We start from the raw sequence: 21,986 nt of genomic DNA on the forward strand, positions 1-21,986 counted from the left end.
TTGCTTCAGGCCACAGGAGAGAGCATCGCTGTCTCTCACCTTCCCGGCTGTGAACCCCCTCCTTTCACCTCCCCCCTCTTCTCTAACCTCCTTATCTCCCCGGCCCGGGGGGGTCCCGGCCCGGCCGCCGCCGCATCCCGCATCCTGGCAGCATCTCCCCCTGCTCCACCGGGGGGTGTTGGACGGGGCGGGGGGGGGAGGGAGGAGACTGACCGAGGGTTTTAAACAGCCCAGCCCCATGGTGGAGGGCGGGGGGGGGGGCGGGAGGTGATGGATGGAGACCGGTGGGAGCAGCTAAATCCAGGCGGGAGCTAAATCTCCCCTCCGGAGGGACCTGGACTTCTTGCTTGGGGTCTGGAAGACGCGGCGGGGACCTGCTGAAGGTGGGGAAGGTGGGCGGTGGGGAAAGGGTGGTGGTGGAGGAAAATCGCATCGCTGGTGGTGTTTTGGTTTTGGCTGGAAGGCTGTGCCCACGCGAGACCGCTCCGGCCGCTGCTCACCTCGGGGGAAAGTGGAGCCGGGGGTTTTGCGCCCGCTCCCCATCGCTCTGGATCGCGGCCGGGGACCCGGCTGGGGTTTGGGGAGGCCCGTCGCGACATGTACCAGAGTTTAGCCATGGCAGCGAATCCCGGCCCTCCGGCGTACGAGGGGGCAGGTGGCTTCATGCACAGCGCGGCCGCAGCGTCCCCGGTCTATGTGCCCACCACGAGGGTCACCTCCATGCTCCCCAGCCTGCCCTACCTCCAGAGCAGCGGCTCTTCCCAGCAAGGCAGCCCCGTCTCCAGCCACTCCATCTGGACTCAGCCCGGAGCCGAAAGCGCCGCTTACAATCCCGGATCTTCTCACCCTCCCGTGTCACCTCGGTTCTCCTTCTCCACCAGCACCCCCATCCCTGCCACTTCTTCCCGGGAAGCGGCGGCGGCTTACAGCGGCTCCTTGAACCTTTCTGCTAACGGGAGGGAGCAGTACAGCAGGGGCTTCGGTAGCTCCTACTCCAGCCCCTACCCGGCCTATATGAGCCCCGAAATGGCCACGACCTGGACTTCCTCGCCCTTCGACAGCCCGATGCTGCACAACCTGCAGAGCCGAGGGACGCCCGCGGCCGCCCGGCACGCCAACATCGGTGAGCACAGGCGGGACTGGCACAGGGGAGGGAGGCTTTCACCCCGTCATCCCCCCCTAGATTTTCGTGCACGCACCCCTCTGTGTGTAGATTCAGGATGCGCAAAAGGCAGGAGGGAGAAATTCGGGGTATTCGGGATGTCGCTGTCAGAGCCGCCTCTCCGGCTTCAACCCTGCTGTGCTGTGGTTGCCCCCCCTGCACACACATTTACTCTGAAAAGCCATTTCCAAATATCCTCAAGGACTACAGCTGTCCCCACCAAAATTGATAAAGATTAAATAAAATTTAGGGTAGGCCCGGTGCAGCAAGGAATGATGTGACGAGCTCTGGCGCCAAGGCCCTGCTGGCTCCACAAATAGCTCCGAGGAGATCTGGGGGCTGCGATGGGGATAGTCGTGGTCTCCAGGACCACGACGTTCCACGGGCACGCAGGCAGCCCCTTCTGAGCAGGATTTAGGTGTAAAACGGGAAAAATTTGTTTGGAAAATCAAGAAATCAAAGTTTGGTCTGTGAATCCCAGATCTTCCCTTTGGGCTGTGTTACGTAGCGGCCTTTTTGAAATTATTTTTGGGGGGTTTGGTGAGGCTGGAGAAAGGGAGATTGAAGGGAAATTTAGAGCTGAGGTGGGAGAGACGATGGACAAGGAGAAAAAGAAATACTTCCACATTTATTATCCTGCTTTTTGGGGAACTCAGGCACATCGAAACAACCCAGCCCTGTATTTCAGAGTCTCTTTGGTCCTAAAAATCTCAGCCCTGAACTCTTGTGCTGTTCCCAGTCTTGGAGCCTTTCATTTCATTATGCCTCTGTTTCCTACTACCAAAAATTGGTCCGAATGACTTAAAATATTACTTTTATTTTTTTTCCTGGGGTGGAAGGGGGATAAATGGACAGAGAAATGCGGGGCACAAATTCTCATTGAAGCTTCCTAAAACCTTTTATCCTTCCCGCCTTCTCTCAGTGAAGGTATTTCTGTCAGCTTCGGCATCGGGGTTAACAAAGAAAATGCCTTAAATTTGTCTGCAGATATTTTTTAAGATTGTGTTCTTAAGCCTGAATTTTGGAGGATGACTTTTTCATCGTGTCTAGCAGGATTTGCTTTATCTTTAGCATTATTTTAAGATGCTAAAAGATGGAAAGTTGGGCGTTGGTGAAGGCTTGTCCTCGCCAATGTCTTTTGCTTTTCTTTGGGTGCTAAGAAATTGGTTAAGATGGGGAACAGATTAAGGATAAAATTTTAGCCAGGCAGCAATGTTTTCGGGAAACCATGAGGAAGTGATGGAAAGCAGAGGTAAAAAAGCAGGATGAATTAAATAATCAAATATTAATTGAATATCAGTAAGGACATATGAATATTTGCATTTGATTGTGATGCCATCTGTTCCTTAGGAAAAAAAAAAATCACTTTTTTTCCAGTGATCTCAAAAGACTCTTATTAAAAAAATTAAACTAAACCCGAAATAATGTTAATGAAGAATTGCATTTGAAAAATACCCAGCAGATTTTAAAGTTCCAGAGACTGAGCGTGAGGTTTGGAACCCTGTGGTTTGCGTTGCAAGTCTGCATTTTGGTGGCGCAAAGTAGGGTTTTATCCGGGCTTTTAAATAGTACGGGGAAGAGGGGATGAGTTAAACCAGTCCAGAAAAGGGTTGTTGATGAAAGAGGAAGGAGAAGGGACTCCCTTCCACGGCCAGGTCCTGATTCGGGTGCGGGATTCACGGGATCGCCGAGGGCAGCGCGGCAGAATCCGCGGGATTCATTAGCACGGGTCCGATTACGTCTCTGCCTTGACGATGGAAAAGCCCTTGGATTTTAAATCAAAAGTGCTTCGGTTTTGATCTTAAAAAAATAATAAATAGATGCTTCCCGAAAGCTGGAAAGTTTCAAGTCCAGGATTAAGATGGATTTTTGGAAGGCAGCTCCTCCTGGGAGCAGGACTTTCCGCGCTCCCTCTTCTCCCGCGGTCGGGACGCGATCGCTGCCCGGTCCCTCCTCGACGGCGGGGCGATGCTTTGCACAGGGCTGTGGGTATCAAGGGGGTTGTGTGAAGCGTGTGAAGGCTGGCTGGGGGTTCTGAGTTTGGAGAAGGGTTTTATTTTAATGATTTCAAGAGTAAAAAACCCTGAAGGCACTGAAAGATGCAGTGATGGGTGGGTGGGGGGAGTGTGGAAACACCGTTGTGGATTGCACCCATCACAGACCCTCTTTAACACCACATCCGAGCCTGGCTCAGCACCTGAGCAGTCCCCGCATGTGGAATCGACTCCTTTTCTGCCTTTCCTTAGGACTAAAGATGTTTTTATTCTCTGCACAATGAGGAATCTCAAGGTGGAAATGGAATCCTTTGCTCAAGGCTCGTAAATCAAGCGATATTTGCAGTGTTCTCGTTTTCTTTTCCCATAGAACCACCACTTTTGGATAGTGCTAAATGCAGGGAGCCCCTGGGGCCACTGAAATTTTAATTATTATCACTTTTTAGTAATAATAAAGATCAAGTCTAGGCAGGTATATCTGAATATGCAGATACGGATTCACAGTCTATGCAACTGGGCATTGCATTTTCCCCCTGTTTTATATATATATATCCCTGTAACAATAAAGAAACATGCAGGAGAAAGAACTTTAGTGAAAATGTATTTGGAGAAAATAACACCTAAAGAAAAATTTTCTTTTTCTTTTTCTTTTTTTTTTTTTTCCCTAAAAAGCAGAATTTTGGCTTGAGTTAAAACGTATCATAAAGCTCTGGGAAGGTTGTGTGGGTAAACTACAAGGGCCCACCTGAAAAACTTCCCCTGGTGTGAGTTCAAAATGCCAAATTTGGACTTTTCAGGGTAAGTTTGGTGACTGATTTCATTACCCTGAAGCGCAGGATCAGACCATGCGGTCGAGGCAGTGAACTTGCTCCAGGCATTGCCTGGGATGGAGTTACAGTGAATTCCCGACTTAATGAGGCATGAAAAGAACACGCTGCAAAGTCCCCTCTCAGAAGACTTCCCTGTCAGCACCAAAAACCTCTCGAAATCTCTCCCAAAATTAGCCTGGGTGAGCAGTTTGCCTCTTCCCGCTTCTCCAGACAGAGGGGAGCAGGGATGGAGGGCGGCACGGGAGTCTGAGCGCATCCAGCCCACAGCGATTTGCTGCCTCCTGGCCGTTTCCAGGCTGGGAATAGAGGGTCAGATTCCAGTTTGCCATTCCCACTCCCTTTAATTTTGCTTGCAGGGGGGAATTTTAATTTTGCTGTGGGCTCAGGAGATTGGGAATAAATCGGGGCGGGGGGCTGTGGGCATTCCTGGTGGGTGCTTTTAGTTTTGTGGGGTTTTTGGCTAAGTCGAAGTCAGGGCTCCTCAAACAGGCACCTCTGGAGCACACTAACAGCATCTGGGAAGATCAAAGCCCGGAGCAGACGCTGGGCTGGAAAATGCTGGTGGTGGGGGAGATATTGGGCAACAGATCTTAAGCTTTGCCATAGGGATGCTAAGAGATTTGTCCCGTCGCATCCCGGAGCCGGCATTCCCAGTGATTCACTGGCATTTGTTATAACCCTCAGCCCTACAAGCAGCCCCTGACCTTCCCCGCGCACCGAAGGACACGGTGGTTTGTCCCTGTGGGGTGGCAGGCGATGAGGGGAGCCCAGAACCTCTCCCGTCCCCGTCCCCGGAGGGATAGGACCGTAGGATGGAAGGATGGGGCAGTCGGATGGAGGGCTGAGACCGTGGGGTGGTGGGATGGGACTGTAGGATGGAAGGACGAGGCTACAGGACAGAAAGATGGGGCTGGAGGATGGTGGGAATGGCTGGAGGGTGGCGGGATGGGGCTGTGGGACAGCGGGATGGGACCATAGGACGTGTCTGCATTTTACCCGGGATCCTACATCCCCGGTTTCGCAATCGGTTGCATTTCTCACCTCGGGGGAGGTTTGCCCAGGGCTTTGTTCCCCTCTGCGGGTTTCAAGCCACCTCCTGCTCTCTCGCCTAATTTAATTGTCACCCATCAGTCTGGGATTTGGGATAAAACACACAGAATTAGGTTTTCTAATCTTTGAGCAAGACCAAGCTCAAACAGGCAAATGTTTATTCCCCCCCTCCCCACCCCCCCAAATCCCCAAACAGTAGATTTTAAATTGCAAATAAAGCAGCAATAATAATAAAAATATTACCATCATGAGCACTCTATCATCCTTATAAATAACTCAATTCCTTAATTAAAAATTGCCCTTTATTACCATATACAAGTGCATATGTTGCACAGAACATATGGTGCAGTATGTAATATATTACAAATGGTCATGAATTTTTGTAGAGCAATAAAACTTAAGGCAGTGGATAGTGGTGCTTAATCTAGGCCTTTATTAAGCCGGGATTAATTATTTTTCTCCTCCACACACCCCCTCATATGCATTTCTTTATCCCTGTAACAAGAACGGCAATATTTTTTCTCAAGAGACAGCCTGTATTTTGCTCTCTCCATATTTTTTTGCCACCAGTTTTGGAGGAAAGAGGCGAAATCCTTGGAAGCAGATGAGTATTTATCAGGCAGTGTTTCCCAAAGGAAACCAGCCCAATCCTGACGCCTCTATGTTCTTCTCGTGATGGGAAAACCTTGGCTTTGAGGGCAGAGAGGAGCTCCCCAAAACCGGTTATCCCAAATGCAGAGGGGTACTTTGAATGGGCAAACACTCTCACTCTGAGAATTTGTGTAAACTAGAAAAAAAAATTAAAAAAACATAAAAAACCACCACCACCAAAGTACCAAACAGCAAATAAAATCCCAAACTGGGTGAAAAAGTGGCAGCACAGCAAGTTTTTGTGTCTCAAGGTCGGGAGCCTGTTGCTGCTGGGGGAGGATATGTGGAGGGGCTGCTAAAACAAGGTGGGAAAGTGCAATTTGAAGGAAAATCCAATTAAAAAAAATTAATAGTGTTGCCCCAAAACCCGCAGAGATCTTGTTTCTCATCGGCACAGGGCTCTGCATTGAAAATTTTGCTCCTTGAGCCCCGCGGAGTGCTGCGCAGGGAAAAAAAAGAGATGGAGAAACGGGATATTTGGGGATCTCCCCTTGCTTGGTGATGTTCCTGGGGGTACACAGGGCAGAGGAAGGTGGGGGGACCCAGCTCAGTGTCTTGGGTCCTTCCAGGCTTTTGCAACATAATTATAGCGAGACTTAGTAAAACTTCTGCTTCCCATTTGGGGCTCATCGCTGCCTGTGAAACCAGGTGGAAACCTACCTGGCGAGCTCAGTCCATGGCTTTAAAAGTAGCCAGTTTCGCTCATGCTGGGAGGGAAGAGGAAGAAATGCAGATTTTTTGCTGGGACAACCGTGCTGGTTCCACATTCCAGGCACGTATGATCCCCGAATAAGGTGATTACGCTGCCAAAACCTCTTGGTTGTAAGAGCGAGGTTGGGTTGTCACAGGCACGACTTGACTTGGAGGGAGGAATGTGTGTGATTATGCCTGTAGGACTGCAAAAAAACAAAAAGGGAGATTGGAATATTTGGAAATGCCAAACATTCACCCTGTCGATGGGTCTGAATTCGCGGTGCCGTCTGGCAGGAAGGCGTAAATACGCCTTTGGCAGGCGAGTGTGAAATGCTGCTTAAATAACCAGGGAAATAGGTGAGAATATGCTCTTACCTCTCAAATTTACCCTAATTATAGAAGAAAATTTCATTATAAGGTTGGATTGAGGTTTTCTTTAATCTAGAGGGTAAGAAAAAAGAAGTGGGTCCCCTTTCTGGGACAAAACCCTTCACAGCGTGTGTATGCTAACGTCCAGCGTTACGAAACATTAAAACCTCTCTGGCCTTTCCAAGTCTTCCCCACATCACTGGTCATGGTGACCCAAGCTGTAAATACATCTGTAATGACAAATTAAACCCAATTATCTGCCATGCCTGAGCAGTGAGGTCTTTCTGCACACGGGTGCGTGACAGCGCTTAAGAATAATTCGATCACCCCTTGGCAGTGCCACGAGTGGTATTAAATTAAAGGCTCTTCTGAAAAGCCCTGAGTTCCTGCCATGCCGAGGGACGCCGTGGTCCTGCTCCAAAAAGGTTGGATTTTTTTCCCTCACACTTTTCCAGGAGCTCCTTGCTGCAGGGTATGTTGAGCTTGCAGCGTTCCCCGCGCTGTTGCACCCTTTCAAACACTCGGGGCACTCGGTGGTGATTTCTTTTTCAACATGATAAGTCTGAGCTGGATTTTCTCATCCCCCCAAAAAAGCACAGGCTGGGTTTGCTTTCAAAGAAGAGCTGGGCAGAGATTTTCCAAGCTGGATGCAGATCTCACTCCGTCATCAGTGCTGAAATGTTTCAGCTTTCGGGTTTTGGCAAGGGCTGTGTTTTAAAGCCAAGTTTGGGGCAGTGTCAATGGGAAGCAAAATATTATTTTCCTTTCCAAGAAATGCCCAGTGATTATTTTTTTTCTCAATTATTTGCTAGCACAGAGGGTTTTTTTTTTTTTTTTTTTTTGCTTAATTATGTGGATACTTAAATGTAGGATGAACCCTATGCCTGGGGGAAACAAAGTTGAGTCATTCCCACGTCTTTCTGCTGTTTTCTCTGTCTTTCTAAGGCCAAACCTGGGCTGTTTCGCTCAGGTTGCAGGACCAGCCCTCTCCTAAAAACCAGATTCTGTATGGACAAAAACCCCTCAACTTCAAAAATACCCACATTGATTGCTTAGAGGTGAAATCATCTCCGTTTTAAAGCACAGGGGGGTTCACCAGGAGCTGGTGCAGGATCAGGCCCATGGAAGAAGATTCCACAGGGAAGAAATGTAGCCCACTGCAAAGTACATGGGAATTTACACGCTTTCTCAGGAAGGTGAAGGCTCAAAATCCAGTGGGAGTTTTCTTTTTTTTTTTTTTTTTTTTTTTTTTCTGAAGAGTAGCCACTTGGTTTATATTTTGCAGCATAAAAGGATTTGTGATTTTTTTTTTTAAATTATTTTTAGAGACCCGTAAAGCTGGTGAGCTTCTTATCAGAGCCAGCTGGGCTTGGACGTCTCACACCAGCCTTGGGAGAGACTCAGAAATTAATTTTGTTTGGGAAAGAGGAAAACAAAAAAATCATGGAAAGTCAAGGAAAAATAATTTTTCCACCAGAGGTGGGGTGAGGGCAGCTGAAAGAGGGACACAGCTGGGCTGATCTCCCATCTCCACCAGGGACTGGTACTGGACGCTTCTGAATCTGGGATAACAAAATCGCTGCCTGGAAATGTTTCCTCGTAATCCCTGGGAATTAAGTTGGTGTCTGCTGGGGGAGTGTTTCAGGAGAGGTCCTGTGGTGGGGGACCTGCTCTTGCTCTTCCTCCCAGAGCTCAGCCCTTTTCCGCTGGTCGGTGCTTCCAGCGACAGCGGGGTGAAATTACAGGGTGCTGGGATAGGGCTGGGAGTCTGTTGCCTCCAGGCTCTTCTAAAAGGTTAAAACCCAAGGCTGGGGGCAGAGATGGAGTAAAGGGGGAGAAGGGTACCAGGCCAGTCCATCAGAGCAGAATTTTGCCAATTCTCCCTGGTATTTCCCCTCTGCTTGCGCAGAGCTCTCTAATATTTAAGCAAATTCCAGGTTATCCTCTGACCTCGAGGGCCAGGGGGTCGTGTTGTCTCCTTTGGCTCTGCAAACATCTCCAGACAGTTCAGGAGGCATCCCGCTCTCTCTGGATTGTCAGCTGCCTGTGCTTTGGAGCACCTCAATTTTCCTTCAAGCTCCAGGTTCCAGACCCCTGTTATCATATGTCAGGCTCTGCTTTTGCAGAAAGGGAAGGAGCAACTTTTCTGGACAAAGGAGAAGGTGGAAAACTCTGATTCCTTCATGCTGAAATTCTAGAATAGGCAAAAAATAATAGTCTAATATTTATTAGTTCAATTCCTGTGAGTTTCCAAGACAGGTTCTTGAGTCTGCAAGTCAGGAAGCCACCATTATTCAATATTCAGGGAGCCACCATTATTCAACATTCAGGGAGCCAACATTATTCAATATTCAGGGAGCCAACATTATTCAATATTCAGGGCTTGCAGTGCTGGAGCTGTAAAAAAATCCGTGAGGCCGTGAGCCCCAGACATCAGGACTCCTCTGAATGCCGTTTGGCCCCAGATGTCTGAGATTATTTCAGGAAGGGAGTGCTGGCCCCAGGGGCTGGCTGCTCTGGGGACTGGCTGCTGGGAAGCTGGGACATGCCTTGGTGGTGTGGAGCATGAGAGGGGAAGCTGGTTTGTGGGGATGTCTCATCCTCATGCTCCCCTGGGCTGTGAGGATGCTCTGGATCCCAGGCATGACTGAGGTTTTTGTGCAGGGGTTTCCCATGCTCAGTCCCCTCATTACTTCAACATGACAAATCAGTGGTGCTGTGTCCTGACCCTCTGGATGTGAAGATCTGTCCTGGAGGGTCTTTCCACTTTCCAAAACAAGTAGGACCACAAGCAGGAGGTTGAAATCTCCCTCGTATCCCCTCCCCTTTTCCTCCAGCCAGGGAAGGGTCTCACTGCGTCAGAGTGAACTGCCTGCCCCACTGCATGCCCTCCCCATCCACTTCTATTCCTAAACCCACATCCCAGTCAGAACTCTGCCACCTCCCTCCACACGAGATCAATAACAACGGGTGAGCAGGTTAATTATAATCACAGAATAAACGCCGCGGTCTCAAAGTTCACTCAACTCCAGCAGCGTTTCGAAAACGAGCGGACGACGCCAAGAAACTTTCATTGATTCCTCCGGGGCAGGTGTGGGAGTTTGAACCTGTCCCCAGGCTGATCTTGATTTGAGACCTGCTCAATTTCCCTCCTTATCTTGACTTTCGCCTATCTTATAATGCCTGTTATTTTAGATAAAAAGTCCAATCAATTGAGTTAGAAAAACTGCAAGTTATATGTTGCCCTGATAAGTTCGGTACCTGCCGTTTTATTGGCCTGGGCTGTGAACTGACCTCTGCAGATGCTTTATCGTCCCATCCTCCCGCCCTGTTCGGGGGCTGAGTTGACTTAACGTCCAGAATAACTAATAAAAGAGGAAAAGAGAAGGGCCAGGGGTTAGACAAACTCACTGTCCCCTCTAATGGGATGAGCAGTAGTAAACACCTTTTTTGTTTGTCCCTGACTGGCATCCCGCAGGGAAGCCAAAATCTGGCCTGGCTTGTGGTGGAGCTCTTCTGAGTGGGATTTATCAGTGTAACTCTTCCAAACTGGAGGCAGAGCCAGTGAGTAAATTAGTGGAATTAGAAGAAAACTGGGACAGGTGTTTGGATATGTCAGTATTGGTCAGTGCCATCGTGCTCAGTCAGTGGCGCCAGCCCAATGTATTTCATATATTCCTACACATGGTATATACATGGTTTTTTTATATTTATAAAATAGGGGCTTTTAACACATCATATACGTTTTTCATATACAAAGTGAGTTTTTTAAAATATGTGTGTGTCTGTGTGGGTTATATTTGTGCACATATGTATAGATATAAATGCACACATGATTCTGTATGTTCTATACTGTAATATAATGATAATAATAGCAATTTTAATAGCAAAACCAGAGAGAATTGATTGGAGATGATTCCTAGCTTGTTACAATGGCATTCTTAAGGACATCTCTGCCCTTGGAAGGGGGGGTTGGAACAAGGCAATCTTTAAAGTCCCTTCCAAACCAAACCATTCTGTGATTCTATGGTATGGCATGTATACATATATACACAAATATAATAATAATAATAATAATAATAATAATAATAATAATAATGATAATACAATTGACTGTATTCCTACAAGAAGGATCTTGCCCATTTGACTGGGATAAATGTCTTTCCTTCAGATCTGCACCATTCTGGGGAAAAAGCCACCCCAACCTTTGAGTTTCTGGAGTTGCAGGATTGTAGAAATGCAGGTTGGAAGATCTCTAGTCCAGTCCCCTGTTTGAAGCAGGACAACCACCAGCAGTGGTTGAGGGCAGTGCAGACTTCATGTGGATGAGGCCTGGGAATGCCCAGGGATGGATGTTGCCCCAGCTCCTAATGAAAGCCAAACAGACCATGCTCTTCAATCACTGGTGTTTTTTGGGGTTGTTCTGTGGAGGGCCAGCAGTTGGACTTGATGATCCTTGTGGGTCCCTTCCAACTCAGGATGTTCTGAGACTCTGTAGTAATATCAGGGCTCCTGACACAGTCCAAGCACAGACCACCTCAGCCTGACCCCAGCATCTCCTGGAGCAGCTCCTGGGGAGCAGTTTGGATGTGACCACTGCAGACTGGGGTCTCAGAACACCTGAACATGGCCAGACTCTGTTGGCTGGGCTTAGGGCGAGGGTTCACTGGTTACCCAGTAACTGGTCCCAGTTCACCAGTTACCCTGTAGCCATAAGGCCAATTCCCACGGCTCAGCCATGGAGCAGCAGCTTGGCATGACTCCACAGCACACCTGCTTGTGGTCCCCTGTGGGTTCACCATGTACAGCTGCACGTCAGACATGACCCTTTACATGTGCCTGACTCGGGAACAGTTGCCCAGGTGGGATCACGGCGTTGCAGATCCCAAGATTTTCTGATCTGCTACCTTTTTTCCTCATTGTCCCTTCCCTGAGGTCATCAAAAAAGAGTCTCTTGTCGGACAAGGCCGTTTGGAGATGGGCCATACTTCAAGGAGTATAACACTGAAGCTGTTTTTCCTTAGTTGAAAGAGAGAAAGACCATTTCCAGATGCCTCCTGCCAAGCAGACCCCAGGCTGTGGATGGCCCCATCCTGCCCATTCCCTGGGCTCTCCATGCTAATCTGAGATTTGTTAAAAAATATTTGGACAGTCGATAAGCAGAGAAATCTCCTGTTTAACAGAAGAGCCCCATATATTTACAAGTGTTAGAATTGTAAGTTAGGAGTAAGGAAGGGGAGGTCACCTTAGTGGGTGGGATCAGGCCTGTATCCCAGCAGAAGGAAACAGACCTTGGAGTTCACTCAGGCACAGCCTGACAGTCAGCAGAAGTTGCTGTTGGACACCAGGTTGCTATCAAAGTGGTGGCCATGTTCCAAACAAAAGACCCTGCATGCTTGGGGATGTCTGCATTCCTGTCTCCTACAGAGCAGGCTGTGAACCTTTGGGATGTGGAACATGGTACTTCAGTGTGGAGGTCGACTGTCCCTCCTCTCAGCACTGGTACAACCACTGGGATTGTGCTTCTTCCATCCATTTCTTGCCTCCACACTTACGGCTGTGGCCTTTGAAAGTTGTCCTCTTGCCCCCCTCCAGTTTTGCTCCTTCTCACAGGGGAAGAACATTGTCACAAGGAGATGAAAAGCCTTAATTCAAGGAAATCCTATTGCAGAGCCAAGACTGAGCTCAAAGCCAGGCCCAGAATTTGACCAACTGTGTCCCTCTTGCACATGATCTCAGCTGGTCCTTTGGCTGCTTCTACCTCCACCGTCCTTCAAACTGGGGAAAACATATCCATGAAGGAAAGGAGTATTCCTGCCTGCTGGCAATGCTGTGTGCCACAGACCTTGGCTTGCCTCAGGCAGAGGAGGGACACAATGTTCCCTTTGCCTTGACGGGAAACATTTGGCCTGGGAAGGGTTGCACAGGAACAGTCTCTCCATGGTGTTTCACGAGGCGAGGGAAAACCAGCTTTCTTTGCCTTTTAGAAAGCCAGACTTGAATGTTTCATCAGCAATCAGTAGGGTCTTTATGTTTTCAGAGGGAAAACTGTTGGGTCCAGGCAGCCAACTGAGTACACAACCATTTTCTCCACCCTAGATGTGTCAGATAAACCCTAAATCTTTCTGGGACAGCACCAAGCCATTTCTGTGCAGCTGCACAACAGTGCTTTTTTGCTTGAAACCTTATTTCTGGCTAAGTGTGGGGAATTTACCTGTTTCTCCACTTCCTGCAGATCATCAATCACATTAAGTGATGCCTTCTGTTAATCCAGAGCAGAGGAGAGCAAGGACTCACGTTCCCACCAGCACCCAGCCCAGTCATGGGCACTACTCAGACAGGCACTGTCCTGCTGTCCCTATGCCTGGGTCTGCCACTCTCTAAAGTAGTGGGGCCCTGGATGAATTTCTCCCAAATTCTGTCAGAGGGGAAACAGGCAGAGAAGAGGGAAGGGGCAAAAAAGGCAATGGGCAGAACCTGGTTTTACAGAAACACGCTCGACTCCATTAGCTCCATTCTCGGCTTTCTGATCCCAAGCCTGTGTGTTGAGCTGATGATGTCCCTATGGATAAAGGACAGCTTTCCTTTGGCTGCCACATACATACATTTGGGCTTTTTAATTCACAGTCACTCCCTGCCCTTCTACTTTTCTTTCTCCTTGTCTTGCTGACACCTTTCTTTCCAGTTCAGCCCTTCTCCGCCATGGTCTTGGACCAAGCAGCACTTTTAAGTGCTCTGATCTGACCAGAAACATTTTGGTGGGTTTTCTTCCTCCTTGAAACTTCAGCTTCTGAAATTGTGCAGTTTATGGAAACATTTCAGCTCATTCCAAAGAAATATAAGATGTGAATTTGAGCTCCACTACCTGCAGCAAAACATTGATTAAAAGGAGCCTGAAAGGCTTGGAGTGTAGGAATGGTTTCCATGCTGTCAATTTTTAATGGAAACAATCCTGGAATTTGGGACAAAGCAGTTCGAAATGGTGAATCCTTTTCCCCTTTGCCATGCTGTTGTGGCTGTCCCCTGAAGCAGAAGGCGAGGGTGTCTTGGGTGGAATTCCAGGGTGTCCATGTCCTCTGCCTCAGCTGTGAGTGCCCCTGAGAGTCCATTTGGGATTTGTGTATACACAGGATCGTGGCTCTCACCTCTTATCATAACAAATTGTTTTAGGAAACTGCTTCTCTGCCGGGAAAACTGCTCTCAGGGTCTGTTTAGAGCCTGTAAGTGGCCTGGCTGTGTTTGAAGGACAGCTTCTCCTTTGTTGAGTTGCTTCATTGGGTTGAGAAGACACTTCTGCAAGGGGAAATGTTGATATCAAATATCTCTCCAGCTGTAAACAAAACTCCAGTGCTGTATTAATGGAAGTCTCTTTCCATTCCTCTTCACCCAGAGGGGGTGAAGGCAGGAGGGGGCTGGAGGGAAGTAGAAGGTAGACAAACTCATTGTTTCTAATGCAGGAGGATCTGACCCAAATCAGTGTAGGGAGGGCTCTTTGTTCCCTTCCAGAGACTGGTTTGGGAATAGAAACTTACAAACTGGATGCTCTGAACTGAAGGATTTATAGTCCTTCCTTTTTCTGTTTTTATTCCTTTGGGTCTTGATCCATTGGTTTTATGTGTTGAAGATGATCCCTTCATTGCTATCAGATTTATCTGTAGAGTCATGGAATCCCAGAATGGTTTGGGTTGGAAGGGACCTTGAAGATCAGCTTGTTCCAACCCCCTGTGCCATGGGCAGGGATACCTTCCACTAGACCAGGTTAATCCAAGCACCATCCAACCCGGTCTTAAACACTTTTGAAGGTGGATTGTTTAAGAAAAACCCAAAGATTTTGACCTTGGAGTGGACAGTGTCAGGCTGTCAGAGTTGGGGTCTGCAGAGATGGTGGAAAGGCCCAGAGAAGGAGCTTCAAGCCTCTCTTTAGACTCAAGCTCTGGGCAAGCTCTCTCTGATCCCCAGCTGACTTGCTGCTAGAGGGTATCTGGTTCTCCTGACTGGGAATGCAAAAGTCCTCAGGCTTTGGGTGGGTCATGTCCTGGGTCAGAGATGCTGTCACGACCTTCCTATGCTGGGAAAAGTGCCTGTAGGGGTGGGCTGGTCAGATCTGCTCTGTCGTTGATCCCAGCATTGTCTGTAAAGGTTTGATCCCTGCAGACCTGGAGGTGGATTTGAAGGACCACTCCCAATGACTAAGAGTCATGAAGGGGCCATATCCAAGAATTCTTTTTCCCTACCAGACCCCAGTGCCCCACTTAAGAGTTGCTCCTGGCTCCTTGGGGACTGAATGTCCCATTGTGGAAAGTATTTCTGACATGAGCCTGCTCAAGGCCTCACCCAAGATTAGGAGGCTGTTGTGCAACACACAAGTGACATTTCCTGCCCTGGGGACCTTGCAGTGCCCATAAACTGTAGGTGTGAGGGGGAAAAAAAACCTCCTTTGACACAGCAAGATGATGACCACGATAGAGATGGGACACAATCCGTCCTCTCCACTGGTCATTCAGAGACATTTCGTGATCTGCTTTCACGTGAGAAGCTCCTTCATTGACTAAAGGCAGGGTTTTATGAAGAATTAAGTAAAGGGCCATCAGCATTAGTCAACACCAGGAGCCCAGCCCATAAAATGATCCAAAGACTGATATTATACAAAGATAAGGGCTCAGCAAAGGCACGTGGAGGAGTTCAAAGAGGAAGATGAAGCCACTCAGCAAACACAAGGCTACTCCAGCCATGGGTTGGCGTCCTTCTCAGCCTGATCAGCAAACCTTATCCCTCCCTCAACCCTGTCCCAGTGCTGGCCATACCTGGCTTTGGGAGAGGGAGTAAATCTTTCCAGCAGAAAGGCTGTTACAGAGGTCACCGGATGGACCCATAAATCTCCATTATCAGGCAGCGGCTCCTGTGCCACGGGACGGAAATTATTGCCCTGAGTGTGACTGGGGGAGCCTTTCCTTCCCCCCTCATTGTTCAGGGCCCTCCGGGAGCCGCTCGGGCAATTTGCTGCCTGAATAAACGTTTCCTTTCCCGGCTGCTAAGTACAAGGAATAAGTGTCAGGGGATCTCATAATGCCAGGATTTAGAGCTCCAGCCCCGAGACAGAAGCCAAGAAAACACTTCGCTGCTTTTTTCCTGGGGAGTCTCCTTAATCCCCATTATTAATAACAGTCACAAATTAAACAATCAGTGCACTTGAAGCCCAGTGACCTCGATGCCCAATATAGCTCATCCCTGGTTCCTGTGGGCTTGGAGCCCTGGGAACATTCNTATATAATTCCTTTCAGAAAGAAATCCAGACCCTTGTCTTCCTTCTTTGGGGCCCAAACACCCATTGTTAATTAAAGGACATGCACTAAGCCCCACTCCATCTTCTCTAAGCCAATATCTAGCAGTGTTCAAGACACTTCCTTTGCCATCCTCAAGCTCGCTTTGGAGCAGGTGAGGATATTTTTCCTCCAGGTGGTGTCTCTGGAGGTCAAGGAGCTCTGAGAGGGCTCCAGGAATGTTTTTAATGAGGTTGCACTCTGTGGATGTCATCTTCTGACTCAGCACAGGGTGGTGCACGTCGGGGACGCACCCACCTGATATGGCCCCGTGAGGGCTGTGATTAGGGAGAGCCACCCATTGCGTGGAGCTCCGTGTGCCCTGGGAACAAAGTCTGTGCCTTCCCCATCTGATTCCTGTTTATGAACATTCCCAAGGATCACCTTTGTCTGCAGCTCAGAGGGAAAAATCATAAAAATTATTATTATTATTATTATTATCATTATTATTATTATTATTATTATTATTATTATTATTATTATTATTATTATTATTATTACTGCTACGGAAGAAGATGATGACTTCTGGAAAATTAAAAGTGAAAGTTTGGATGGGAATCTGAGTAATCTGGTCTAGTGGAAGGGTCTGTGCCCATGGCAGGGGGTTGGAAGGAGATGACACTTAAGGTCTCTTCCAAACCAAAACTTTCTGTGATTCTATGACTCTATCAAAGTCCCTCAGGAGAGAAGCTCCAGTTCAAATTCCATGTAAACTGAAAAAAACCCCCAAACCAAACCAAACCAAAACTCACCAAAGAAATAGGGAAGAATATAGCTCAGACAAATACAGATGGGAGAGGAGAGATTGGTTTGTACTGGTATTTTGGATGTCTGATGGCAACCACCAGTGAAAATAATGTGGGCAAATTAGCTGGGTGCCATACAAACTCTTGGGAAATAACACTCAGCAGCAAATGTGGTTATTGTCAGAAAAGAGGAGAATTACACTTTGCCTGGTTTCAACTCCACGTCCTCTTCTTTTTTTCCTAAAACCAGAAATATGCCCATACTTCTTCATATCACATTCATTTTCAGAGACCTTCTTATTCAAGAGCTAGTCCAATTCTTAGCATTTCTGAGAGGCACTCAGAGGAATTTCCTCCTTTTTATTTGATGAAAAACTTTCATATTTTGTTTTTCTGGTGGAGAAATCTCCAGGAAAGATTGTATTTTGTAGTTAGTCACAGACAGATATAAATCACTCAAGTTTTAACTATTAACTTTTGATTACCTCTGCTTTGCTAAATTCTCCCTGGATTATGTCCACAGCTCTGTACTGAATTATTTTCAAAGAAGAAGGGATTTTTCTCACAGGACCAAAACTACTGTGAAAATAATTTGTCCTTTTCTTTGGAAAATGATAATCAAAAGCCTCAATAACTTCTAAGAAGAAAAAAAAAAAATAAATAGTGAAATGTTTTCCTTTCTTGAGATTTTTCAAGGAAATCAGTTTTTTCCTGACCAGCTGTTCCAATCCCTTCTTTTTTCAAAGGGAATTTATTTGACCTAGATTTTGGCTGTGACTCAATTGCCATTTTAAAGGGGAAAGTGAGGCATTATGGTTGTGGTATCACTGAGTCCATGTGGATAAAAATCACCTGGAGGGACTCCCATCTCTTTGAAACCACCAGAACTGCTCAAGGGTAATTTTCCTAAGCTGCTGAGAAGATACTGGATTCCTGCTTTTCTGGCTCCAGAGCCCCTTGGATACACTCATGTACTGCTTTCTACCATTTCCTCTCGGGCACACGGTGTAACCTCTTGGAATTTTTAGCCTGGTTTTCTGGGGAGAATCAGGCTCCTGTAAATCTTTTTCTCTGTGTCTCTGTTTACTGGCGCCACTTCATTAATTTTTTTAATCCTTTGGCTCCTCCATGGTCATGCAGTTTCCTGCAGATTTTCCAAAAATAGTCGGGGGAAAAGAGAAAATAAGGCTGATGTCTGAACATAACCCCTGTTAGAATATCAGAGAATCCACTTGGGACTGAGACACAGCTCGGCAAGAAGCCAAATTTTGTTGGTTTGCTCCTTGGGGAACTATTGTCTTCCAGCAGGAAGCTGAGATACTCATGTAACAAGCAGGTGGACAAGCACAAAATACAGTGAAGTTCTTGGCTTCTTGAAGGTTTTGTGGGGAAGGGTGAGCTGACTTGTGTCTTCCCAAATGATGGTGCAGTCGAGGTGTGTTGTGTTGACCTCTGCACTGCCTTGCAGATGATCTGGATCTGCCACAGCCAGAGGGATTGGACTGGCCCAGCCCAGGGCAGTTCATAGAATCCCAGAATGGTTTGGGATGGAAGGGAACTTAAAGATCATCTTGTTCCAAACCCTACGCCATGGGCAGGGACACTTTCCACTATCCCAGGCTGCTCCAAGCCCCATCCAACCTGGCCTTGAACACTTCCAGGGATGGGGCAGCCACAGCTTCTCCGGGCAATCTGTGCAAGGGCCTCACCACTCTTACAGGGAAGAATTTTTTCTTAACATCCAATCCAGCCCTGCTTTCTGTCAGTGTGAAGCCATTCCCCCTTGTCCTGTCACTCCAGGCCCAATTGTCCTTGCTCTCATGTCACATCTGCAGCTGAACCTGGTGCAGGACGAACCAGGAAGGTGGTGGGTGCATGCACCAAGCCCTGAATAGCGACATCAAGCACGATGGAGATTTCCATCAAAAGCTGAGCCTCTGACACATATTAGTGCCAAATGATGCCTGTTATCTGTCAGCCTGAGCTGGGATTAGAATCACAGAATCACGGAATATTTTTGGTTGGAAGGGACATTAAAGACCATCTTGTTTCAAACCCCTGCCACGAGCAGGAAACCTTCATGTTGCACATGTGGATTCTTGTAGCTCAGGAGATGCTTCTCTTGCAAGGAACAGGGAGGAGGCACATGAACATCTCCTCCCTTGTCTCTCTGCAGCCCTTCCCCTTGGCAGAAGGGCGGGGAGGGACTTGGGATGGGCTGGGTGAGGAGCATTTCCATGGGGGAGCAGAGCACACAGCACAGCTTTCCTGCCCCACTGAGATGCTCTGGCAGCTCTTTGATGTCAGAGCAGTTCTGCTCTCTGGGTCCAGGTCTGTGTTTATCCACGGTCACAGGAATTTGTCTGGATTGTAAACACGGCTGTTTGCCTGTCCCAATCTGTTTGCCCTGGCTACGTCCAGTCTTGAAAATTGGATAACGTCAGAGCAGAAGGGAAGGTTTCTATTTCTGTCTCCTGGTATCCGTGTCCCAGCACATCCCTGCTGCCACTGAAGCCCTGCAGCCAACACTGTGTGGCAGGGAAAGGAGTCCCCCTTCCCAGCAACCCTGGGGGCTTCCTTGGGAAAGGAAGAGCTGTTTCTTGCAACCTATAAAATCTAAATGTTTTGTGATTTCTTGAAATGTCCCTTCTGGGCTAAGCTGAGAACCAGAGCAGCAATTAAATGTATGGCCACCTAATTAACTGAGTGTTTTCCCTTCTCTCCTGCCATGGCAGCAGAATTCTTTGACGATTATTCCGAGGGGCGAGAATGTGTCAACTGTGGGGCCATGTCCACCCCGCTCTGGAGGAGGGACGGCACGGGGCACTACCTCTGCAATGCCTGCGGGCTCTACCACAAGATGAATGGCATCAACCGGCCCCTTTTCAAACCCCAGAGGAGGCTGGTAAGTCACGATCACACAGCGCGTGCAGGGTGAGGGTGAGGGTGAGGGTGAGGCACAGACCTGGGCTAGCTGGAGGTGACGGGGATGTTTCAACTCCTTGGGTCCCCATCTGCCCAGCTTAGGTGGTTTTGCTCCGGATTTCTAACACAAGTCAGATTTTCTCGTGCTTGTGACACTCCAAGGCCTCTCGCTGTCCAGACCAGTTCTCCAGGCACTCAGGCCAGGCAGTGGAAGGGGCTGTAGGACAAAGGGCAGTACATTGGTGTTGATTCAGCAACAGCCCCTCTTTGCTTTAGTGTCCCTCTTACCCTCAGGGTCCTTATTCCCTGGTCACTGCTGGATGACCCTTCTCAATTCCTGGTCACTGGACACCTTTTCTGGATAGCCTGCTCCTGGCTCCATTGGTTGAGCCGAAACAGAGCTTAAGGGGCAGGTCAGGGCATCCCAAAATCTGTGGAGGCAGGGTGGAGTATTCATGAGGCACCTGGGGGACAGAAAGATTCATAGTGGAGAAGAAAAGGCTTTGGGGTAACCTGATTGTGGTCTCCCAGCACCTGAAGAGAGCCTACAAGGAAGATGAAGAGAGACTTTGTACAAAGGCATGGAGTGACAGGACAAGGGGGAATGGCTTCACACTGACAGAGAGTAGACTTAGATTAGATATTAGGGAGAAATTCTTGGCTGTGAGGGTGGTGAGGCCCTGGCACAGGTTGCCCAGAGAAGCTGTGGCTGCCTCATCCCTGAAAACATTCAAAGACAGGTTGGATGGAGCTTGGAGCAACATGGGATAATGAAAGGTGTCCCTGCCCATGGCAGGGGGTTGGCACAAAATGAGCTTTAAGGGTCCTTCCAGCCCAAACCATTCTGGGATTTTATGAGCTTGGCATTGATATCTTGTCTGCCCCTGCCTGTTTTGGTGAGGGGTTTTGGGGAAGGTCTCTGTGTCCTCAGGGAAACGAGTCCATCACAACCTCAGGCAGAAAGGAGCCACCAAGGCACCCCTGAGAGCCCATTCTCCCAATCCTTGTCTTCCACGAGGCTCCATCCCCAACCTGCCCCGCCCTTTGGGTCTCTCAGACCCGTCTGTGTTCAAACCCAGTCGTCCCCTGCAAGCGTCAAAAATGCCACCGGCAGCTCGAGCGCTGCCACCAACCACAGGCACCCAGCGCCCTCTTGTGAAAAACCCTTCCAGACACTGCTCCGACTGACCCAGGCAGGATTTCACCCTGGCACCCAGGACCTTCCCTGTCTCATTTCCTGGCCTAAAGATTATCTGTGTAGTCAGGAATGGCCCACTGGGTACCAGGGTTGGTCCTTTACAGCGATGGATCTCTGCACAGCCTCGGGATAAGGATGGGAAAACTCCGTAAGAAATATAAATCCATGAGTTGTGCAGATCCTTATGTGCACTTTTGTCACTTAATTGGGCAACTGGCAGTCTGGAAATCTTGCAAAAGTGGTCAGATTTCTGCTTTTTCCTCTAGAATAGAATTTCCATGAACAAAAGGAGGACACATCTTGGGATGCAGCATAGGGGTAATGGTGAAAGTAATGCCAACTGATCTGCCTAAAGAAATATATTCAGTGCAAGTGTTTTGGTTTAATCTGTGACTGTGTAATCCATTTTTTTTTTTTTGAGACTGAAATATTCCAGAGAGCCCTGCAAGGGAAGATCTTTGCCTTTGCTGCAAGCTTTCTCTTAAGCTCTCACTCCACTTATGATCAAAGCTAAAATATGAGGAGATTACAACTAAAGTTTGGTTTCTTTGCACCAAAGGGATTTCCAGCTTTCAAAGTCTTAAGAAGTACTTTGAATTTTGATTTTTTATTGTGCTACAGCTGTAGATTAGCTGATCCTGTTTAATAATGTGGGAGAAGACACGGAGAGAAAGTTGTGGCAAAGACCACAGAGGAAATTCCTGGTAGTCACCAGCCCCTCACCTCCCAGGCTTTCACCCCATTACACAGCTGCCAATCTGTGCTGTTCAGGGTTGCAGAGCTGGTTGGATGTCCAAGACCACCAGATTTCCTCCCTGTAGGCTCCTCTTCACGAGAATAGACATTATCACACAGTTCTCATCCTTCTGTTCAGTCCCAAATTTATCATCAAGCAAAGAGGGAATTTGACCCCTGCCCATGCAGACTTTATCCTCAGCCTCTAAGCTTTGAAGGATGGTGGGAAGAGTCAGGCAGGTGTGGAACATCTGTTTTTTTATTGTTGTACCTCCTACTCTGCTTCCAAGCTCAGAATTTGTATTTTTTTTTA

General features: G+C 48.0%; 1 protein-coding gene across 4 annotated transcripts in view; it reads left to right on the forward strand.

Moving 5' to 3' along the window:
- Window positions 1-266: 266 nt before the first annotated feature.
- The window catches only part of GATA4 (GATA binding protein 4), a 30,585-nt gene continuing 8,865 nt past the window's right edge, over window positions 267-21,986 (forward strand). The window contains exons 1-3 of one of the 4 annotated variants that reach the window (XM_027905828.1): window positions 267-392; window positions 882-1,123; window positions 19,551-19,720. In XM_027905828.1, the coding sequence (XP_027761629.1) occupies window positions 1,015-1,123; window positions 19,551-19,720 (279 nt within the window). In that variant the 5' untranslated portion in view covers window positions 267-392; window positions 882-1,014. The other 3 variants (XM_027905827.1, XM_027905825.1, XM_027905826.1) reach the window with 3 other exon arrangements.

This window comes from Empidonax traillii, unplaced genomic scaffold, assembly GCF_003031625.1.
Source record: "Empidonax traillii isolate 1590-97213 ecotype Southwest subspecies unplaced genomic scaffold, ASM303162v1 scaffold1213:size316513, whole genome shotgun sequence".
Lineage (NCBI taxonomy): Eukaryota > Metazoa > Chordata > Aves > Passeriformes > Tyrannidae > Empidonax > Empidonax traillii.